Below are 18,818 nucleotides of genomic sequence, written 5' to 3' on the forward strand. Positions count from 1 at the left end.
CTATAGCCAGCTGGTGCTCAGGACACTGCCAGCAGCTGCTTCCTTCTGACCCCTCCACAGATGCTGGTCCCATGTAGCCGGAAAGCGCCTGACCCAGAGGAAGGGGTTCCTTAAACTCCCTAAAGCAGGAAGACACATAAGGAAGCTTGGCTTAGAGAATCAGGGAGAACAGTTGATGCAAACGATTCAGCGGCGCTTTGGGAACAAAGGCAGACGTGAGCTTAGGCGCAGTGACAACCTGAGGCTGGATGGGATTCAGTTATGGGGAAGGAAGTAGGGGAAAGGAAAGCATTTCTCCCTGGTTTCTTGTTTTCCATCTCTTCCCTGGGTTGATCTTCCCCTCCTCCCCAGCTCCATGGTTTCCTACTTCTACCTGTTCACTATGGGAACAGAAATGGCCTGTTATTATTGGATGTGCTTATTTTACCATGCTGTCTCAGTACAATTCACTATAAATCCTGTAAGATACTACTTCCAGCAGCCTCCTTCCTGCCTTGCTAAGGTTGTTAACTCGGTCAGGGCTTCTTATACCCCAGGGTGCATACCAATCACCTGGGGATATACACTCTGATTTAGGGCTGGAGAGCTTGCATTTCTTTCTTTTTCTTTTTTTAAAATTGGGGTATAGTTGCTTTGGGCTTACCAGGTGGCACTAGTGGTAAAGAACCCGCCTGCCAATGCAGGAGATGTAAAAGATGTGGGTTCGATCCCTGGGTTGGGGAGATCCCCTGGAGGAGGAAGTGGTAATCCACTCCAGTATTCTTCCCTGGAGAATCCCATGGACAGAGGAGCCTGGTGGGCAACAATCCATAGGGTTGCAAAGAGTCAGACACAACTGAAGCAACTTAGCCCACACACAAGCTGCTTTACAATGTTGTGTTAGTTTCTGCTGTACAATGAAGTGAATTGGCTATATGTATAAATATATCCCCTCCCACCCCACTCCTTCCATCCCACCCTTCTAGGTCACAGAGGTGAGCTCCCTGTGTATGTAGCTACTTCCCACCAGCTATCTCTTGTGCACACGATAGTGTGTGTGTGTGTGTGTGTGTGTGTGTGTGTGTGTGTGTATATATATATATCAACCTCATTCTTGAGACCTTGCATATCTAACACGCTCTAGGAGTTGCAAGGAGTTAGTAGGCTCACAGAAGGTCCTCTCTCCCTCTCTAAGCTCAAGAAGCCTCCAGGCATGAATGTTCTTTCTCCATCTTTCACCTAGGCGTCCCACGTAAGTCTCAGGAAGTGTCTGTTAAAGAGATGACATAAACATTTTCCACCAGTGGGGAAAAGGAAAGCAATGTGCCATTGAGGATAAACCTCCTGAGGTCTGGCAGCTGCCTTATTCCAGGAGCTGATGAATACCCTGGTCCCCCAAGGCCCAGGAAGAAACTTGGGCTGTAGGGACCTTGCTGTGAAGCCAGCATGCCAAATGGAGAATGGCATAGATGGGTACCCGCACAACGTGGTCTTCTCTCTCTGTTCACAAATTTCTTTAAATCAGTAGTGCTCAAATTTGATTATGCATGAGAATCACCTGGAGGGTTTGCAAAACCATACACTATTTCTCTGATTCAGAAGGTCTGGGGTGAGGCTGAGAAAGTGCATTTCTAACAAGTTCCCTGATGCTGCTGGCTCAAACACCTTGAGAACCATGGTTTTAAACACCTAAACCGATCAAGGAACTACACAGGGCACAAAGCTGGTACTCTTCAACTGAGCACAGCTGTGTTGCCTGTGGACTGTCCAGATTCTGGATCCAGGTGCACTGCATTGGTAGCTGTCTGCTCTCTGCAGACAGGCCTTGACAGGATGCCTGTTTTGAAGCGATTAATGTGCCCGTTGCTTCAGTGCAATCTATTGCCTAGTGATATCTGGCATCATTGCTATTAGCAGCATCTACCAGGGGATGCAACTGGGATTCTGGAGCTCCCTGCAGAAAAGAACTCTTCCTTTAGGAGAATAATAGTGACTCTTATTTCTCTCCTTAAGAAAGGAACTTTTACTCTAAATTTATAGGCAGCATTCAAGTGTGAAGGAGTCTAAGACTTTTAAACATTAGGAACCAGAAGGACAAACTATTTGTTAATTCGGAAAATTTTCTTTTTAACAAAAAATAAAAACAAAACCCCCCAAATATTGATAGTATTTTCTACTTATTTTCTCACTGAAACAACTACAGGTTTGTCACAAGATCAAAATATGAACACAGCATTCTGTAAGAATACAGATTGCATGCTTTTGAATGGCAAGGGCAGAAATACTTGCTCTGGGCAGGTTATTTCAAGTTCTTTCATCTGATTTCATCCCCTGGGAAGGCCTTTACGATTCTTAGTGGAAATGTAAGTTAAATAACTAAGTATCTTCCCATTGTATCACTGAAATGGATATTAAATCTGGGTGCTTTTTTTCAGTTTGTCTTTCTGACATTTTCTATTTCAGACACTGACACTAAACAATCCAGAAAAGTTTCCTGAAGTGCTGTTGAAATCTCTTATCTTTGCATCCCTACACTGATCTGCCTAAACAAGTCCTCTGGACTAGATGTCAGGCCGGGCTGTTGGGCAATGTTGAGGCCTGGGTTTGGCTTGCTCAACATCAGTACTCAGGAGAGAGGTGCCCTTGGGTCAAGTCCAGGACGGGTATCCAAGCAGGGCCCAGGAGCCTCCTGACACCTATTTTACTTAAAAATTTGCCAACAGCTAAAGTGTTGAGATACCAGTCCAGAGGATGGAGATTTTTTTTTCTTTTTTTCACTCTTGGTTAATCCTGAGGATGGTTTGGCCTATTTACTGCATTCCTTTTCCTCCAGCTATTGGGAGAGGGTATCAACGAAAGGAGGCAGACAGAAATGCTGGGTGCACCTTGAGCTCTCTCCTTTTCTCAAATGACTGCCTTCAGAGACTACTTTTAGCAGGACAGTGTTATCTGGGACTCTATTTTTAACAGGCACCATCTTACAAGTCTGTAAAACCATCTCGGTCATTCCGTATTACCGTCGGAACACAACAGTTCCAAACACCACTGCAAGGTGATGAAACAGCCAAACTACAATCAGCCACAGGAAGCTGGGTCCCCTACCTCCCATGTCAGGGTGGGCTGCCTATGTGGGGGAGTTGAACACATGTGCGTGACCAGGAAGGGGTGCAGGAGCCCAGAGCAGGGCAGTCAGAGCCAGGAAGACCCACGTCAACCTCTCCACTGTGACACCTAATAGTGCAAGTTATGAAAACACTTTAAGCCCCAGTTTCTTTTTCTGAAAAAATGGGATAAAGATACCTTATTTTTTAGGTTGTATTAAGGATGAAATAAAATACTATATAGAAAGTACTTGACCCAGTGTCTGACCCAGAGAGAAACTCATTAAATGGTCCAGTTGTTAATATTAAAGGGAGGGGTGGGGTAAGTTGCTGAGAAGAGTGGAGAAAGGGATGAGAGAGATCCAGAAATGTCCAGAACGGACAGATCCATAAAGACAGAAAATGGATTAATGATTGGGGGTGGGTGGGTGGGTAGGAATTAGGAGTAATTACTAATGGGGACAGGCTTCTTTAAGGAGGGGAGCTGATGAAAACATTCTGAATTAGATAGCAGTGGTTTGTAGAACCCTATGAATATAACGAAAACCATCAAAGTGTACACTTGGAAATGTGAATCTTAAGGTATGTGAACTGTATCTCAGTTAATAAATAAACCTCACTCTCCCTCCCACAAACTGCGTGTGTGTGAGTCTTTTTTAAACTGAGACAAAATCCACATATCATATATCCGAAAAATCTATGGGTTCTGAAAGAACTCATTCCCTGACCACGCTGGCTCACCGAGGTGTACCAACCAGGTGATAAGATGCAAAGAAGCCTGAACGAGGAGCCAAGAGGCTTCATATTTACAAGACCTAAAACCAATCCGGCCAATTTCTCCCTTGAAAGAAAAGGAGACTCTGGCCCAGAGAGCGGAAGAGACTGTCCCTGGGGGGCTGAGGTGGGGCTGTCCAGGGTTCAGTAACTTAACGGAGTTCCTCAAGTGCATTCAGCCTCACAGATAGGAAGACGTGAGGGTGCACAGAGGTCGACGGCTGCTTTTCCTCAGTAATTGCGTGGGGCGGGCAGAGCTCCCGTCTGGAATGGCAGCTGGCATTCTGTGCTCCTGTTTATTGCAGTTTATCTCAAGCAGTCATTTCCATTCACCTTTTTAAAAAAACATGAGGCGCAGCTGTGGCTTCACTTTAAATATTGTTCCTTCCAGCCTTTTAATTTTTTCACGGGCTCCTCCCTAATCTTTCACCATAATTGGATGCACCACACTGGAGACGGCACCCCGGAGAAACAAAGCCTGGCGAGCCGGCTTGCCCATCCTCCAACCACACACGGCTGCGGCTGCGGCTCCTTCTGCCAGGAGTAGCCTGGGGACAGAAAGCCAGGCCGGCTTCCCTGTGTTTGCTCTGCTCTGGCACGAAGTGGGAGCCAGTCCTCTGCTGTATTTCATGTTAAATTTTCTTGATTTCCCCACCCCTCCCCTCCACTGGTACAGTTTGGATCTATCCCCCGCCCTGAGATGGCATAGGCTGTGCCTTTTCTAGGTCCACATCGGCCATCTGAACATCCCTCCAGATGGCATCAACTTCAGGGCAGCCTATGTGTGTGTGTACCTCCCCATGTGGACTGTAAGCTCCCTGAGGGAAAGCCCAACCTCCCTTCTGTGATCCTGACCCCGAGCACAACGCCAGGGACCCAGGAGGGCTCTTGGTGAGTGACAGCTGAAGGAATCAGGACACTGACCTGTGTGCCTTTGTGTCTTGAAGACAATGGGCTGTGTGACCAAAAGGCCAGAGGCTGCTCAGAGCAAGGCGGGGCCATAATGCACTGAACGTTCACACCTCGGATTCTGCCAAGGTGCAGGCTTTCCTTTCTAGATACTCAGCTATGTTTTTCGTTGAGTACAGTCTTACTACTGTTCCTGAAAAAACCAGAGATTCTAAATGAAACATCTTTCTTACCAACAGGACCTTCCCCAAGGAAACGAAACAGATGCGTACTCTTTTCCTTCCTCTGCCTGGGTGGAAACTAATTTCAGTCACTGTAAAATGACCTTTCCCCTGAAGGCTGTTTGCCTGACTTTAAAACAAACTTGTAAAATAATCCCTATACACAGGGCAGTATTTATTAGTGCAACTGGTATAGGAAATTCTATTGTACCCAGGCAGGGATATACCAATTTTCAAATTGTTTTGGACAACTGACCTCAGAATATAAGGAGGTGAAAGAAGAAATTACTAAAACTTTTGCTTTTGGTTATATTTTAAACATCTTAGTTTTGAAAATACCTATTTGTGTACAGTCAGTCCTCCACATCTACAGATTCTGCATCTGTGGATTCAACCAACCACAGATCAAAAATATTTGGAAAAATACTTCCAGAAAGTTCCAAAAAGCAAAATGTGAATTTGCCATGCATCCAGCAGCTATTTGTATAATATTTACATTGTATTTACAATTATTTACATAGCATTTACACTGTATTAGGTAGTAGTAAGCAGGCTTCCTTGATGGCTCAGTAGGTAAAGAATCTACCTGCAAAGCAGAAGACACAGGAGATGTGGGTTCAATCTCTGGGTCAGGAAGATCCCTTGAAGGAGGAAATGCCAACTTGCTCTAGTATTCCTGCCTGGGAAATCCCATGGACAGAGCCGTCTGGTGTGCTACAGTCCATGGGGTCACAGAATCAGACATGACTGAGCATTCAGAGGTTAGAGAGAGGTGCTATAAGTAATCTGAAGATTATTTAAAGTATACAGGAGGATGTGTGTGTTATATGCAAATACCATGTCATGCTTGAGCATCCTGGGATTTTAGAATCTGTGGGGATCCTGAAACCAATCCCCTGTGGATACCAAAGGACTACTGTATAAATTTCATACACACAAGATGGATTTTTACAGCGGTATATGTGTAATTATGGGGCTTCCCAGGTGGCGCTAGCGGTAAAGACCCTGCTTGCCAATGCAGAAGACATAAGAGACTCAGGTTCAATCCCTAGGTCAGGAAGATCCCCTAGAGGAGGGCGTGGCAACCCACTCCAGTATTCTTAGAGCTTGGAGAATCCCATGGACAGAGGAGTCTGGAGGGCTATGTTCATAGGGTCTCAACGAGTTGGACACAACTGAAGTGACATAGCATGCATGTGTAATTATGAGTGGGATACGTGTATGTTAATGGCTTAGGTTCAAAAACATTTTACTGATAAATATGAGATCAAAAAAGCCTGCAGACCACTGCTTTATGGCATCTAAGTATGTAAGTTTTCTACTTAGTAAACCAAACAGCAAAAAAAAAGAAAGAAAGAAAGAAAAAAAATATGTTAGAGGGGAAAAAAACTTAGAAAAGGAAGGTTCTAATTAGGAAAAGTAATTTTTATTTTAGGTAACTTCTTTCTTATCTTTTTTGTTTTAAAGAAGGCCTATATCACCTGGCTTCACTAGACATTCTTAATGAAATGGTTAATAGTTTTTTTTTTTTTAAAGCATAATGAAGCCTTCATAGTTCCATGATATGTATACAATTTGAAAGCACTTTGCCTGAGAAAGGTAGATAAAGCTAAAATGATTAGAGAACAACTCTCAGATTTAGGGTCCAGAACGACACATACTGATCTCTGTGTTTCATCTCTAGATGAAACACATCTAGAAGTTTCATCTAGTAGTCTTCTATACTAACCTCTGAGATACAATTTCTCCTAAAGTCACACGTGGTGTGCTACTGCCTTGGTGAGATAAAGGGTGATACAATGCAACTCTGTTTTGTTGTTGTTGAGGTGTTAAAGCTACTTGAGCATTTCATGTTTGACACTTTAGTCAGCATTGTTATCACGCAGCCCACAGATCATGGTTCAGTCATTCCTGGCATCTGGGCTCTCTCTGTTTCTAAGCAGATAAAACTACAGTGGTCATTACTTTATTGTTACTGCATTAGCAAATGGTATGTTTTTCATTTCTCCTAAGTGAAAACTGACCTACACTTTCCTTTTTTGAGAAACACTGTGACAAAGAAAATGTGACCAGTCCTTTGGCACTGAATGTAGAGGCAACGTGAGACCTGAGCACTTGTTCTACCGGGTTGGGTAAGTGACTCTGACTTCTGAGCATCCCAAGTATCTTTTGCACACCCACTTCCGGCAGGAGGGGACATCAGAGAAGTGTCAGGGTTTCAGGACACTGAGCATTTATCCCCTCGGGCGCTCATTTCCTTTTGGGGATCACAAAGGACAAAAGCCACACAGAGCAACCCTGTAGGTCCTTTAAACCTCTTTTACAAATTTAAGTTTCAGTTTCTGAGAAAGAAAAGAAACTTTGAACTGCCCTAAGAAATAAAGGATATACTTAAACAGCCCCCCTACTCACACACAATTATGCATATAAGATCTAAACTGCCATATTTTACATTATTATATATAAAGATCTATTAAGACAGATCTTCTATCTCAGTCTAGGGGGAAAAAAAAGTTAGTGACATATTTGATCTAATTAAAAATTTAGGAGCAAGTTCTACTGTTTTAGGTCATCTGCTTCTGAGGGAAAGAGGTCTTTCTTTCCAGGCCCTGATTTTTCATACTGTGCTGTGTCGTGACCTACACTTGACTTACAGGAAATAATAAGGGGGAAGGACATAGTGTTTAGCCTTCTGTGGACAGACAAGTATATACTGGTAGTTTAATTTCATGACCTCACCCATGTAACTAAAGCTATTTTTACTTGGGGTTGTTATTATGAAACGATTACCATATAAAACATACTAAAAATATATTTACTGACTTGCAAAAGAAAATGCAAGCCAAGAATTAGCAGATACTGTACCAGTTTTTTTTTAAACCCCCACACTTCTCTTAGTAAAACTTCATAGTTTTCATTGTTTAAAAAGATCAAACTGAAAAAAAAGGTCAAACTTAGAAAGATGGATTAAACATGCTAGTGGTTACTTCTTGCAGGTGAATTGTCAACAGGTCAATAATTTAAAAATTTATTCCTTTCATAAAAAGCCTAACTAGAAACTAAAAGCACAAGAGAAGTTTTCTTCAACTTCAGGAGAACAACATGTGCATTCTAGTTACTGCTATAATACGTTAATGAATACAAGCTGAAAAAAGCAGAAGGAAGTACTCTCCCAACTTAATGCGTTCGATTCTGTGCATTGAGCTTTCCTGAATATATTATGGCAATGGCCAGAGTGTGGAATCTGGCCACTCCTCTAGGGTTATCTTTCTCCCAGTTAGAAAAATGGTCCGATTGTTTACAAACAAAAGAGCTCTCCCCCCTTACCTTTTTATAATTCCCCTCCATATCCAATAGGGATTCTTGACTGATGATGTCATCCATTCCATCACTGTCCAAATTCATCCTTTTAACTCTTTACAATTTCACTTAAGAAATAAGATCCCATGAATCCTGATAGGCTGATGTGCTGTTGCCCAGGACCCTGGTTCCCACTCATGCTGACATGGAGAGCCAGCTAAGAGTCTGTGTCCGGCTGTGTGTGACCTTGCCCCCTTCTGTCCCAAAGACACCGCCCCACCCGGCCCCCCTGGTCTGTTCCGCGCTCCGGCACAGGGGCAGCTGCTGTTCTCTAAGGCTTACTCTGCCCTGACACTTGGCTGGTTAAGAGTCCAGCCTTTCCACATCTGCTGTCACCTTCTTCCCCTGAACTGATCCTGCCTGGATGCCTCTCCCCAGCACCTTCTCTACCCCCAATCCAGGAAAGGCCAATTTAACCCCTGAACTTCCCGCTTCAGGGCTGAGTGTGGATAAGAGTTCTGGAGGAAGCCAGCAATCTTATTCTGAACTAGGGATAGAGTGTACGGGATAAAAATAGATGCAAAACCCTGCCTCACAGACTTCACTGGCGAGTTAAAAGCCGGGTATTGCATGACAAAACCAAACAGTATAATTTAAAAGTTAACCTGTAAGACAGATGTTTGCCTTTTCCCCCTTGCCTTTTTCCTATAACCAATCATTTCTTCAAATCAAATGTGAAACTCTTATCTTCAGGGAGAAACCCCAGCACAAGAATGAAATTCTTCTCCAACACAGAGAGGGACCCCTCTGCCTCCGGAATCGTTGCTTTGTTCTAGTAATATAGGCAGGAGAAAAAGATCCATCAACTTTTTTCTAAGAGCCGGTGGCGGGCTTTCACAAAAGAGGACGTTCCTTGCTGCTGCTCTTTTTACCCTTTTCCCATGGCTTTTGGCTTTGTTTACTGGCTTTACGTACAGAGAAGGAAAAGGCCCACAGCTGCAGGATGTTTTGATGCAAGAAGCAGACTAACAAGTGCGCACACAAACATACGCTCCTTGTTATCAACTTACTATGGCCATAAACTAAAATATATACGCGGTATTTTTTTGAAAGTTACTGTGTGCAGGAGAAACAGGTCAAAGAAGAATTCAAGGGCCAAGGCTCCATTTAGCAGCATAATCTTACAGTCTAACAGGCTTAGACAGGAAGCAGTAAATGTACCAGTCAATAGGTTTTCCAACGTGAATGCTTGAATTGACCAGCTTCAACGCTGTTAAGAACAGAGTTCTAGGGCAAAATGCTGTTCAAGACAGTTCTTGACATCTGCACCTCTGCTGACGTGCTCACATCACTTTAGTATTTTCTCTCCACAAATTAAAAAAATAAAATCAATTTGTGGAAGACTTGTAGGATAAAGTTGTCTTAACGTGGTTTTCTGTAGCACTATTTCCATAAAGCAAATACTTTCCTCTACAGCCCCTAACTCAAATCCAAACCCCTGCTTAACTCTACCCTCATCCCCCACCCCAGGTCCTGAGACTGTCTTGTGCCTTTGTCAGACAGTCTGATGGAGTTGTGTCTCCCAAGCCACACTTGTCTTTGGGCAGGCCTTCTCCTAGCAGAGATCTCCCGTCTTACTCTCTTCCAGACCCCAGGACCCTTGCTCTGGACAGGGGTCCCACCACCTGCATGCAAGAAGCCCAGTACACCCTCCAGGCCTGAGAGGTCATGCTGGTCACTGCGTGCTGCCATACGCTGGGTGTGTACCCAAAGCCAAGAATTTTCCAGAGGTAAGGCTTTGGGGTTAAAATAAAGGATGCTCGACTTTGAAGGACCTCTGCATACTAAACTCTGCCAAAGGAGGCTAGTTAAAATGAAGGAAGCACGCATCTTATTACATGACATATATTAACATGCTTCCCAGATGGCACTAGTGCTAAAGAATCCGCTTGCCAATACAGGAGACATAAGGGATGTGGATTCGATCCCTGGGTTGGGAAGACCCCCCCAGAGAAGGGAATGGCTACCCACTCTAGTATTCTTGCCTGGAGAATCCCATGGACAGCGGAGCCTGGTGGGCTACAGTCCAGGGAGTTGCAAAGAGTCAGACACGACTGAAGCGACTTAGCACACATGGCATACCCTTTATTGGGGGTTGCTATAGGCTAGGTACTTTACAGGTGCCTCTTGCATTTGTCTTCAGTCCTCACAGGAACCCTCTGAGGTAGATATTATCATCAAACTGCATTTCACAGTGGAGTGAGAAATCAGTGAGGCTAGGGAATTGCCCCAGAGTGGCAGCTTGCTCACGGTCAGGCCAGAATTTGAAGCACAGAATTTGCTTCTGTGGCCCATATTCTACATGGGTGTGGAGACTGCCTCCTACTGTCTGCCCCTCTAAGAAACAACTGTACCCAACAATAATCAAATGTAGCTTTTAAAAATGATATCACATGCTGCCACTATTTTCTAAATCACATATCTGTAACATGCAGCACGTGTCACCGCTGTCCCCTGATGATCAGACCTCAAGGAATGAAATAAAAACTCCTTCATCGATAGTTGTGACTTAACACACTGTACAGTGAACTTTCCTTGCAGGTTTACCCTGCTGCTTTTAGACTGCTAATGGTTTTTCTCTAACACCGTTACAGTTTCAAGCCTTTCTCTAAGAGGGCAGAGATCTGTGTTATTCATCTTGTTTTTCCCACAGCATCTAGACACCACCTCCCACATGTTAAGTGGACAATGAATATGCTGAATAGATACATGCACAGAGGAGAAAGGTTTGGGCTGCTTACAATGTTTCCTCGGAATGCTGTCCATGGAAGGAAATAGTAATAGTTTATATGAGTGCTTTTCAACCGAAATCTTTTTTGGAAACCACATACACATAAGAGGTAAGTAAACATGGATCTGCCCAGGTTGAAGGAGAGGGCCTACCATGAATTTCAGTGATTTATGCCTCTTACCTAGGTTAGCATCTAGTGCATTTAGCTATCTATAATCAGGAGCTAACATGCATGTGATTATAAAAATTTATTTATTTATTTGGCCGTGCCACGCAGCTTGTGGGATCTTAGTTCCCTGACCAGGGATTGAACCCAGGCCACGGCAGTGAAAGTTCTGAGTCCTAACCACTGGACCACCAGGGAATTCCCAATAAAAATTTAGATATTACAAGACTTAGTAAAGTACATAAAACTATACATCTAATTATTATCTTTTGACTTTAATTTTAACAAGCACGCACACATGCTAAGTTGTTTCAGTCATGTTCGACTCTATGACTCCATAGACTGTAGCTGGCTAGGCTCCTCTCTTCATAGGATTCTCCAGGCAAGAATACTGGAGTGGGTTGCCATGCCCTTCTTCAGGTTTTAACAAGGTGGCCTTAAATATACAGTTAAAAGGACTGAACTTTCAATATTAACTACGTATATGTATAAACATATTCAAACTAATTTATATGCACCAATAATATATTGACCACATACATATATATGTGTGTGTGTGTGTATATATATACACACACATATACATTTATAATAGATTACCTTTTGGAGAAGGGCATCTCAAAATCCAAGATGGAAATTTCCCAGCTGTACAACAGGAACAAGGGTTAGCCCCAAGAAAGTAATAAAAACCATTCTCCTCCTCTACTCCCTATATCTTTTCTTGGCAAAAGTGATCCTCTACTAAGTTCTATGTAGAGATAAGTGATAAAACACCTTCTTTTAAAAGTTGGTCTCCAGTGGTGATGAATGTATTTTGCGACCTCCCTAAGTGAGTGCTCAGGACATAGGCTTGTAGCCTAGACCCTTTCCAGAAGGAGCTGTATCATTACTATCTGGATGGCTTGTGCCAGCTTAAAATATATCCTATCTTCCTGTCACAAGGACTGATCTTTGGTGCTTTCTAGAGCTTTGCTCTGTGTCCTCCAGCCACAGCATCTACATCACCTGGGAGTGGACAGGAAATGCAAACTCTCAGTTCCCACCCCAAACCTACTGAATCAAAACCTGCAGTCTTACAAGAGCTCTAAGATTTTTGAGTGCACTTTACATTTCAGAAGCACAGCTTGAGACCTTGAAAAAATTCAGTATAAGCCATTATCTTATTTTTGATCATATTTCTAGGCTTGGTGGTAAGACCCTGACTTTACATGCTTGGAATCAACACTGTAATTAATTTCACTTCCAACTGGTTCAAACGAATACAGGAAATGAAAAAAGCAAAACACCACCTTAGAACACTGGAGCTGAACTTAATGTTTGGTGGTTTTGTAGCAGCCATGCACAAACAAGAGGAGAACAGTCAGTCATGTCCTTACAGAGAACTTTTCCTGGTTTCTTCTTTACCAGGCTTCCCTGGTGGCTTAGACAGTAAAGAACCTGCCTGCCATGCAGGAGACCTGGCTTCGATCCCTGGGTCAGGAAGCTATCCTGGAGAAGGGAATGGCTACCCACTCCAGGGTTCTTGCCTGGTGAATCCCATGAATAGAGGAGCCTGGACATGACTGGATGACTGAATCTTTCAATTCCTCTACCGCTGCCCTCTCTAAAATGAACTCTGCCTGCAAAACATGGGGCCAGATACTAATGCTTCCTCTTAGAAAATGTACACAGAGCCACTTACAATCCCTGAGGTTGAAAGGGCCTTTGCTTACCCGCCCTGCCCTGAAATTCAAGGACCAGAATGGAGAGCTTCAGTTTCCTGTCAAGCCATAATTTGAACTGTGAGGCGCATTGGTCACGTGAGCTAATGCTTTTAAATGATCATTATCGGCCACTGGTGGAAATTATTGACTCTGAGAACACAGACCGCATTACTGGGAAATCACTTATGCGCTGTCAAAAGATCTTTCTATTCTTATTAATGGAAACTCTTATTTCATCCTGATTAACCCTTTAGCGTCCCACCGCCTCTCCTTCAGCCTTAGCCTCCAAATTCCATGTGCTACACCAACCGACACTGATTTATAATCTCTTTTAAAATTATTTTTTTTCTTTTGTACAGTATTCATCTAAATTTGCTTTGCTTTTCAATTAAGGTATTCTGATAGCTAGATAAACCGTGAAAATCTGTATATTGTTTTGCAGAGGATGTTTCATTGTAGATTTAAAAAGTTAAACTAATGGCATTGGGAGTGTGCAGTGGAGGAAGTTAAAGCGTTGGAAGGAGACAGAATGTCAATTGTTTATCCGTATCAGAAAAACTGAGGACCACAGGCTCAAGCTTTCCGCCCATCTGAAGACCTGAGTATGAGAAACGCCAACTGTGGCCACTGGCTGACGATGCCGCGCTTCAGAGGGGGACCATTGTTAACGCCCTCGCTATGTTTCTCTGTGCTCTTAGCATTCTTTCCCCCTTAATGGCTCTCCTACGCTGATTGTCACTAGGCTTTTGGATGACTGTTTTCTTCTGAACTCGAGCAATTTTGTCAAAGTACTTTCTATTTCAGGAAGCTTGGTAATTTCTGATGCTTCCACATAGTGCTCAGGGGAATACTAAGCACACCAAAATCTCACATTTTCCCTTGGTACGGAGAATATAAATAAATAATAGAATACGATGCTATTAATCTTGAGCTTCTGCATGTGAAGTCTTAGTTACCCAAGACTGTGCGTGTGTGCATGTGCGTGCATGCACGTGTGTTTGTGTGTGTGTGTGGAGGTGAGGTCTCTGCTCTCCATGCAAGCACTGACATGTATCATCGCAATGTGCCCATTTCCTTCCAATCCCCACCACCACTCTCTTTCCAAGAGAAAATACTAGACTTTTGGCTTAAAATATGCATTGCACATTTATTTCTTAAAATCACTTGATGTCTAAATCATGATGTTTGAGGCTCTCAGTGCTACTTTAAATAGGAATGATGTGCTTGTACTAAATTTCTATTTCAGATCAGGCCCATACTGAAACCCTGTTAAAATGATTTTTTTCCCTCCCATCTGGGCACTTATCACTGTGCTCCTTTTGTGGTAAAACATATACATTATATTTTCAGACATACAGCCTAAAAACAAGTGCAGATGAATTTGTATCCAGAACTATTTTCTTAATTTTTAAGGTGATAGACATGTTATTCCCTCCTCAGACAAACACTGTATCTCAACAAGGCAAAATACAACTGTACCCTCAACCAGGCAAAACAATGAAGACAACGTATTCTTCAACACTCCAGGGAAAAAAATTCTCCAATCAAATAAAAATCTATACAACAAGACATAAAAATAACTTCATTGAACTTTTATTTTACTCATTTATTTTTCATTGAACTTATATTTTAAAAGCCTGTATCAAATAGTGCACTAAATGCTTTGAAATTCCCCTATTAGGTCAGTGTATTTTTTTTTTCCCTTCTGTGGATGAAACTAGGCTTAAATTGAGTGGAATCTTAAATGAAGTCAAATTTGATACCTTGTTTTCTCATTCACAGGAAGAGGGGACTGGAAAATGAGCCCTCTCTTGGCCTGGTGTCAACGGGGACAGACTATATTTCCTTTCTTTTGTTAACCAGTAAATAACCCACTAGAGAGACTTCCCTGGCAGTCCCGTGGCTAAAACTCTATGCTTCCAATGCAGGGGCTGAGGTTTCCATCCTTAGTCTAGTAACTAAGATCCCACATACCATGCATGGAGGCAAAAACAAAACAACACAACAACCCACTAGAATCTGGGCATGAAGGTCTGTTTACTACTTTCTCCCAGCAAGAGCTTTTTAAGATATCTTGATGTACTACTTAAATTGATATACTCCCTAGTTTTATCATTTGAGACCAATACAGGACACCTTTCACTCTAAGTGATGGGTACAATATTTCAATTGGGCTGAATCATTTTGCCCAAGGAATATTTGGTGTTTCAGGAGGCAGTAAAATTACCCCTCTATAGGATAAGAAGATTTATGAAAACTTTGCAAAATTCAGTATATTAAGAAAGGTGTCTTGAGGATGACTACTAGCTTCCACTGACCACGGGTGCTTTGAAGAAGTGCTTGGGGACAGACCATGAGGCTCACCTTGGGGAACCTCTCTTGGTGAAGGAGAAGTAGGTGTGGTGGTATATTCTTAATGACTGTCTCTGGGAAGGGTGGAATGTGTGTCTCTTTCATTTTGTTCCTTGCACAATGTCCCTCATCTCAGCACATGGGATGGCAACTGGGCAAGAGGCTCATAAGCCACATACAAGGAGTAGAAATTTTCATACTTCCCATATTTTCTTTAGGATAAATTTCCAACTCCTTTGCATGGCATTCAAGGCCTAACTATGGGAACTTCCCTGGTGGTCCAGTGGCTAAGACTCTGATCTCCCAATGCAGGGGGATCACCTTCACCCACTCCCAGTTGCAATGCACCGATCTGAGCTCCTCTCTGGTATTACGAAGCAAAACCATTATCCTGGGGACTCAGAACAGGACCAGGGGACTCAGAACAGGACCAACTGCAGAAAATGCAATCAGTCCAACACACATTTATGGAACACACAATCTGTGTATAGGGCAGGAAATGAAAATCAGGTGTTTGTCCTCAAGGAGCCTGTTGTCTAATCGGGGAGGCAGATTTATATGTCACTAGCTGTAAATGGGTTCTTACAGAGGTAAAAACAAGATGCACTGAGGAGGAGAAAGTTTCCTGATGGAAGTGACACGAGCCTCAGAGTGCACCAGCTTGCAACAGGCATAAGCAGGTGTAGGGATAGCAGGGATTCCAGGCTGAGGCAGCACAGCAAAGAAAAAGGATTGACGGCTATGTGGGGGCAGGAGGACAAGGTGGGGAGGGAGGCGTGTTTCTGTCCAGGGTTCAGATCATGGCCTTTAAAAAAAAAATAATAAATATATTTTTAGTATTTATTTCTTTATTTGGCTTGCTGGGTCTTAGTTATGACACAATGGATCTTCAATTTTCATTGTGGCATGCAAGATCTTTAGTGTTGGCATGTGAATCTAGTGGGATCTAGTCCCCAGGGATCAAACCCAGGCCCCCTGCATTGGGAACATGGAGTCTTAGCCACTGGACCACCAGGGAAGTCCCCATGATTAGGCCTTAAATGCCATGCAAAAGTTTATCCTAAAGAAAATGGGGAAGTATGAAAATTTCCACTCTGCTTTTTCAAGATCAGGTATGCATTTGAAGGAGAGTCTCTTTATGCTCCCAAGGGAGGAAAAAGATGAGGGTCATTCACATACCATTTCACTTTTTTCCTCTTTCATTTCTACTGGAGCTGAGACCATGAGAGTGTGGTTTATATCTGGAGTGGTCATAAAGGAATTTAAGCAACAGAAAGAAAGGGATAAAAGTGTGTCACTGGTTTTATATACACATTAATCCCCAAAACTGACTGCAGGGAAAGAGGAGAAAATCTTTGGGAGTTTTTAAGCAAAATGGACCCTTTGACCTAAGCTTGTGCTTTCAAGTTAACAGTATTTTGACGCTTTCTGAGATTGTGTAGAGGAATCTGGTCTCTTAAAGGCTGCCAGGCCCGAAGCTGTGGGCAAGGCTCTTTCCTGAAGAGATTGGCTTCCTCCCAAGACTGGAAAATGGAGGCCGATAGCTCTATCTTTTAACACGGCTACAACTGAAAATGACAAGACATGCCTCAGTAACCTCTGTGCTAATGTAAATCCTGCAAGGGAGAAAAGTATACAAAGATGTCGACAACCTGAGAAACTTTAAAAATAAAACAACCATGAAAAATTCTGCCTGAGAATTTCTCTCTGAACATCCCCCCACTCAGATGAAGTTGTTCATAGCATGGCACATCCATCCACCTCCAACAGGGGGTTCAAGCTCTAGGAAGCAGTGAAAATCTTTTTCAAAACAATCATCTATTTGGAAAAGTAATACCTGAGGATCAGTTATACTCTCTATATTAGCAATAAATAATTGGGAAGTGAAGCATGGTTTCCTGGGGCTGCTTTATAATCTTCACTGAGCCCTTTATGTAAACATTGGGAGAATGGTAACTGACTTGTTAATGCAGAAAGGTGGCCTCTGGCAGGGACCTGCCAACTTTCATGCCAGGATGTTTAACAAGAAAAAATACCATTTCACAGATGAGAAAAGTAACAAAAAATAAAGGGATAATCTGATCCTAAGACACTGAAATCAGGGCATGTTGATGGCAGGGAGTTGGAATAGGAATAGGATTGAAAATCATCCCAATGGCCATTAAAGTGTAAGAAACCACAATGCTATAGAGTGTTTACAGTGCCTTTTTTCTTACTCAATTTTACATACAATAGTCACATCCATCCATATTATTTGAGAGCGTGTTCTTAGCACGGAGAGAGCAGATGGACACAAACCTAAAAATCCTTGTCCCCGTGGAGCTTCTGTGGATTAAGGAAGACAGAAAATAGACAAAAATGTAATCTGATGGGCTTCCCAGGTGGCACAGTGGTAAAGAATCCATCTGCCAACGCAGGAGATGTGGATTCAATCCCTGGGTCGGAAAGATCCCCTTGAGGAGGAAATGGGAACCCATTCCAGTATTCTCACCTGGAGAATCTCATGGACAGAGGAGCCTGGCAGGTTATAGTCCATAGGATCGCCAAGAGTCAGACATGACTGAGCGACTGAACACAGCACAGCACATGCAGTCTGATGGATGGTGATGAACACCAAATCAAAAAGTAAAGTGTAATAGAAAGATTGGGATAGAGTTGGGGAATTGGAAGTTGACACAGAAAGTCCAGAGGAGGCCTTCACAAGAAGGTGAACATGAGAGCAAAGATCTGAAGAAAGTGAGAGTAAGCTGTGGGGGTCACCAACAGGACCAATACCTGATGCCAGGGTGAATCTGAATTTCAGGTAGAAGTGAACAATTTTTTAGTATAAACATGCCCCAAACAGGGCAGATTGCTTGCTAAACCTGCAACCACCTGGGCTCCCTGGAGGGAAGCACATGCCAGGCAGGAGGGACAGCACATGCAGGAAGCATGAGAAGAGGGGGTGAAGGGGCAGAGGGGGTGAGAGAGGAGTCTGAGAGGAATCAGGGGTGAGGTGATGTAAGACCATGGGGGCCCCTGGTGGGATGCGGGCTTTTATGCCGAGGAGGAGAATTATGAGATGGGTGACAGGCTCTGATTTAGGTCTTAAGAGAGCATTTGGGTTCTGTGTTGAACACAGACCACAGAACAGGGGCAAGGGCAGGAGTCGTCTGGAGACTGCTATTGCTCAGAAGATGATGATGATGGCGACAAAGGTAATAGCAACACGCGCCCAGACATGCGCACCAAATTACCCAAGGGAGTCTGAGGGGAATGGCCTCTGAGGCCCCATTCAGGGTTTCTCCATTCACAGACCGTGGTATACAGGACTTCCTGACAGTCCAGTGGTTAAGACTCTGCTTCCACTGAAGAGGGTGTGGGTTCCATCCCTGGTCAGGAAATGACCGTATGCAAAAAAAAAAAAAAGAAAGAAAAGGGAGGGGAAATATATATACCTATGGCTGATTCATGTTGATATTTGGCAGAAAACAACAAAATTCTGTAAAGCAATTATCCTTCAATTTAAAAAAAACACACAAA

The 18,818-nt window shown here is 43.1% G+C and overlaps 1 protein-coding gene and 1 non-coding gene across 5 annotated transcripts in view; both read right to left on the reverse strand.

Annotated features, from left to right (window-relative positions):
• The window catches only part of SCHIP1 (schwannomin interacting protein 1), a 145,360-nt gene that overhangs the window by 41,742 nt on the left and 84,800 nt on the right, over nucleotides 1-18,818 (reverse strand). The window contains exon 1 of one of the 4 annotated variants that reach the window (XM_055569224.1): nucleotides 8,312-8,744. The exons of the other annotated variants lie outside the window; for them this stretch is intronic. Coding sequence (XP_055425199.1) covers nucleotides 8,312-8,389 — 78 coding nt within the window. The 5' untranslated portion in view covers nucleotides 8,390-8,744. Of the gene's footprint in view, nucleotides 1-8,311; nucleotides 8,745-18,818 lie in introns of those variants that run through there. 4 annotated transcript variants of the gene reach the window in all.
• TRNAE-UUC (transfer RNA glutamic acid (anticodon UUC)) lies at nucleotides 11,368-11,439 on the reverse strand. The gene has a single exon. It is a non-coding gene; the product is annotated as a tRNA-Glu (tRNA).

The sequence above is a fragment of the Bubalus kerabau genome, chromosome 2, assembly GCF_029407905.1.
Source record: "Bubalus kerabau isolate K-KA32 ecotype Philippines breed swamp buffalo chromosome 2, PCC_UOA_SB_1v2, whole genome shotgun sequence".
In the NCBI taxonomy this organism is placed as follows: Eukaryota; Metazoa; Chordata; class Mammalia; order Artiodactyla; family Bovidae; genus Bubalus; species Bubalus kerabau.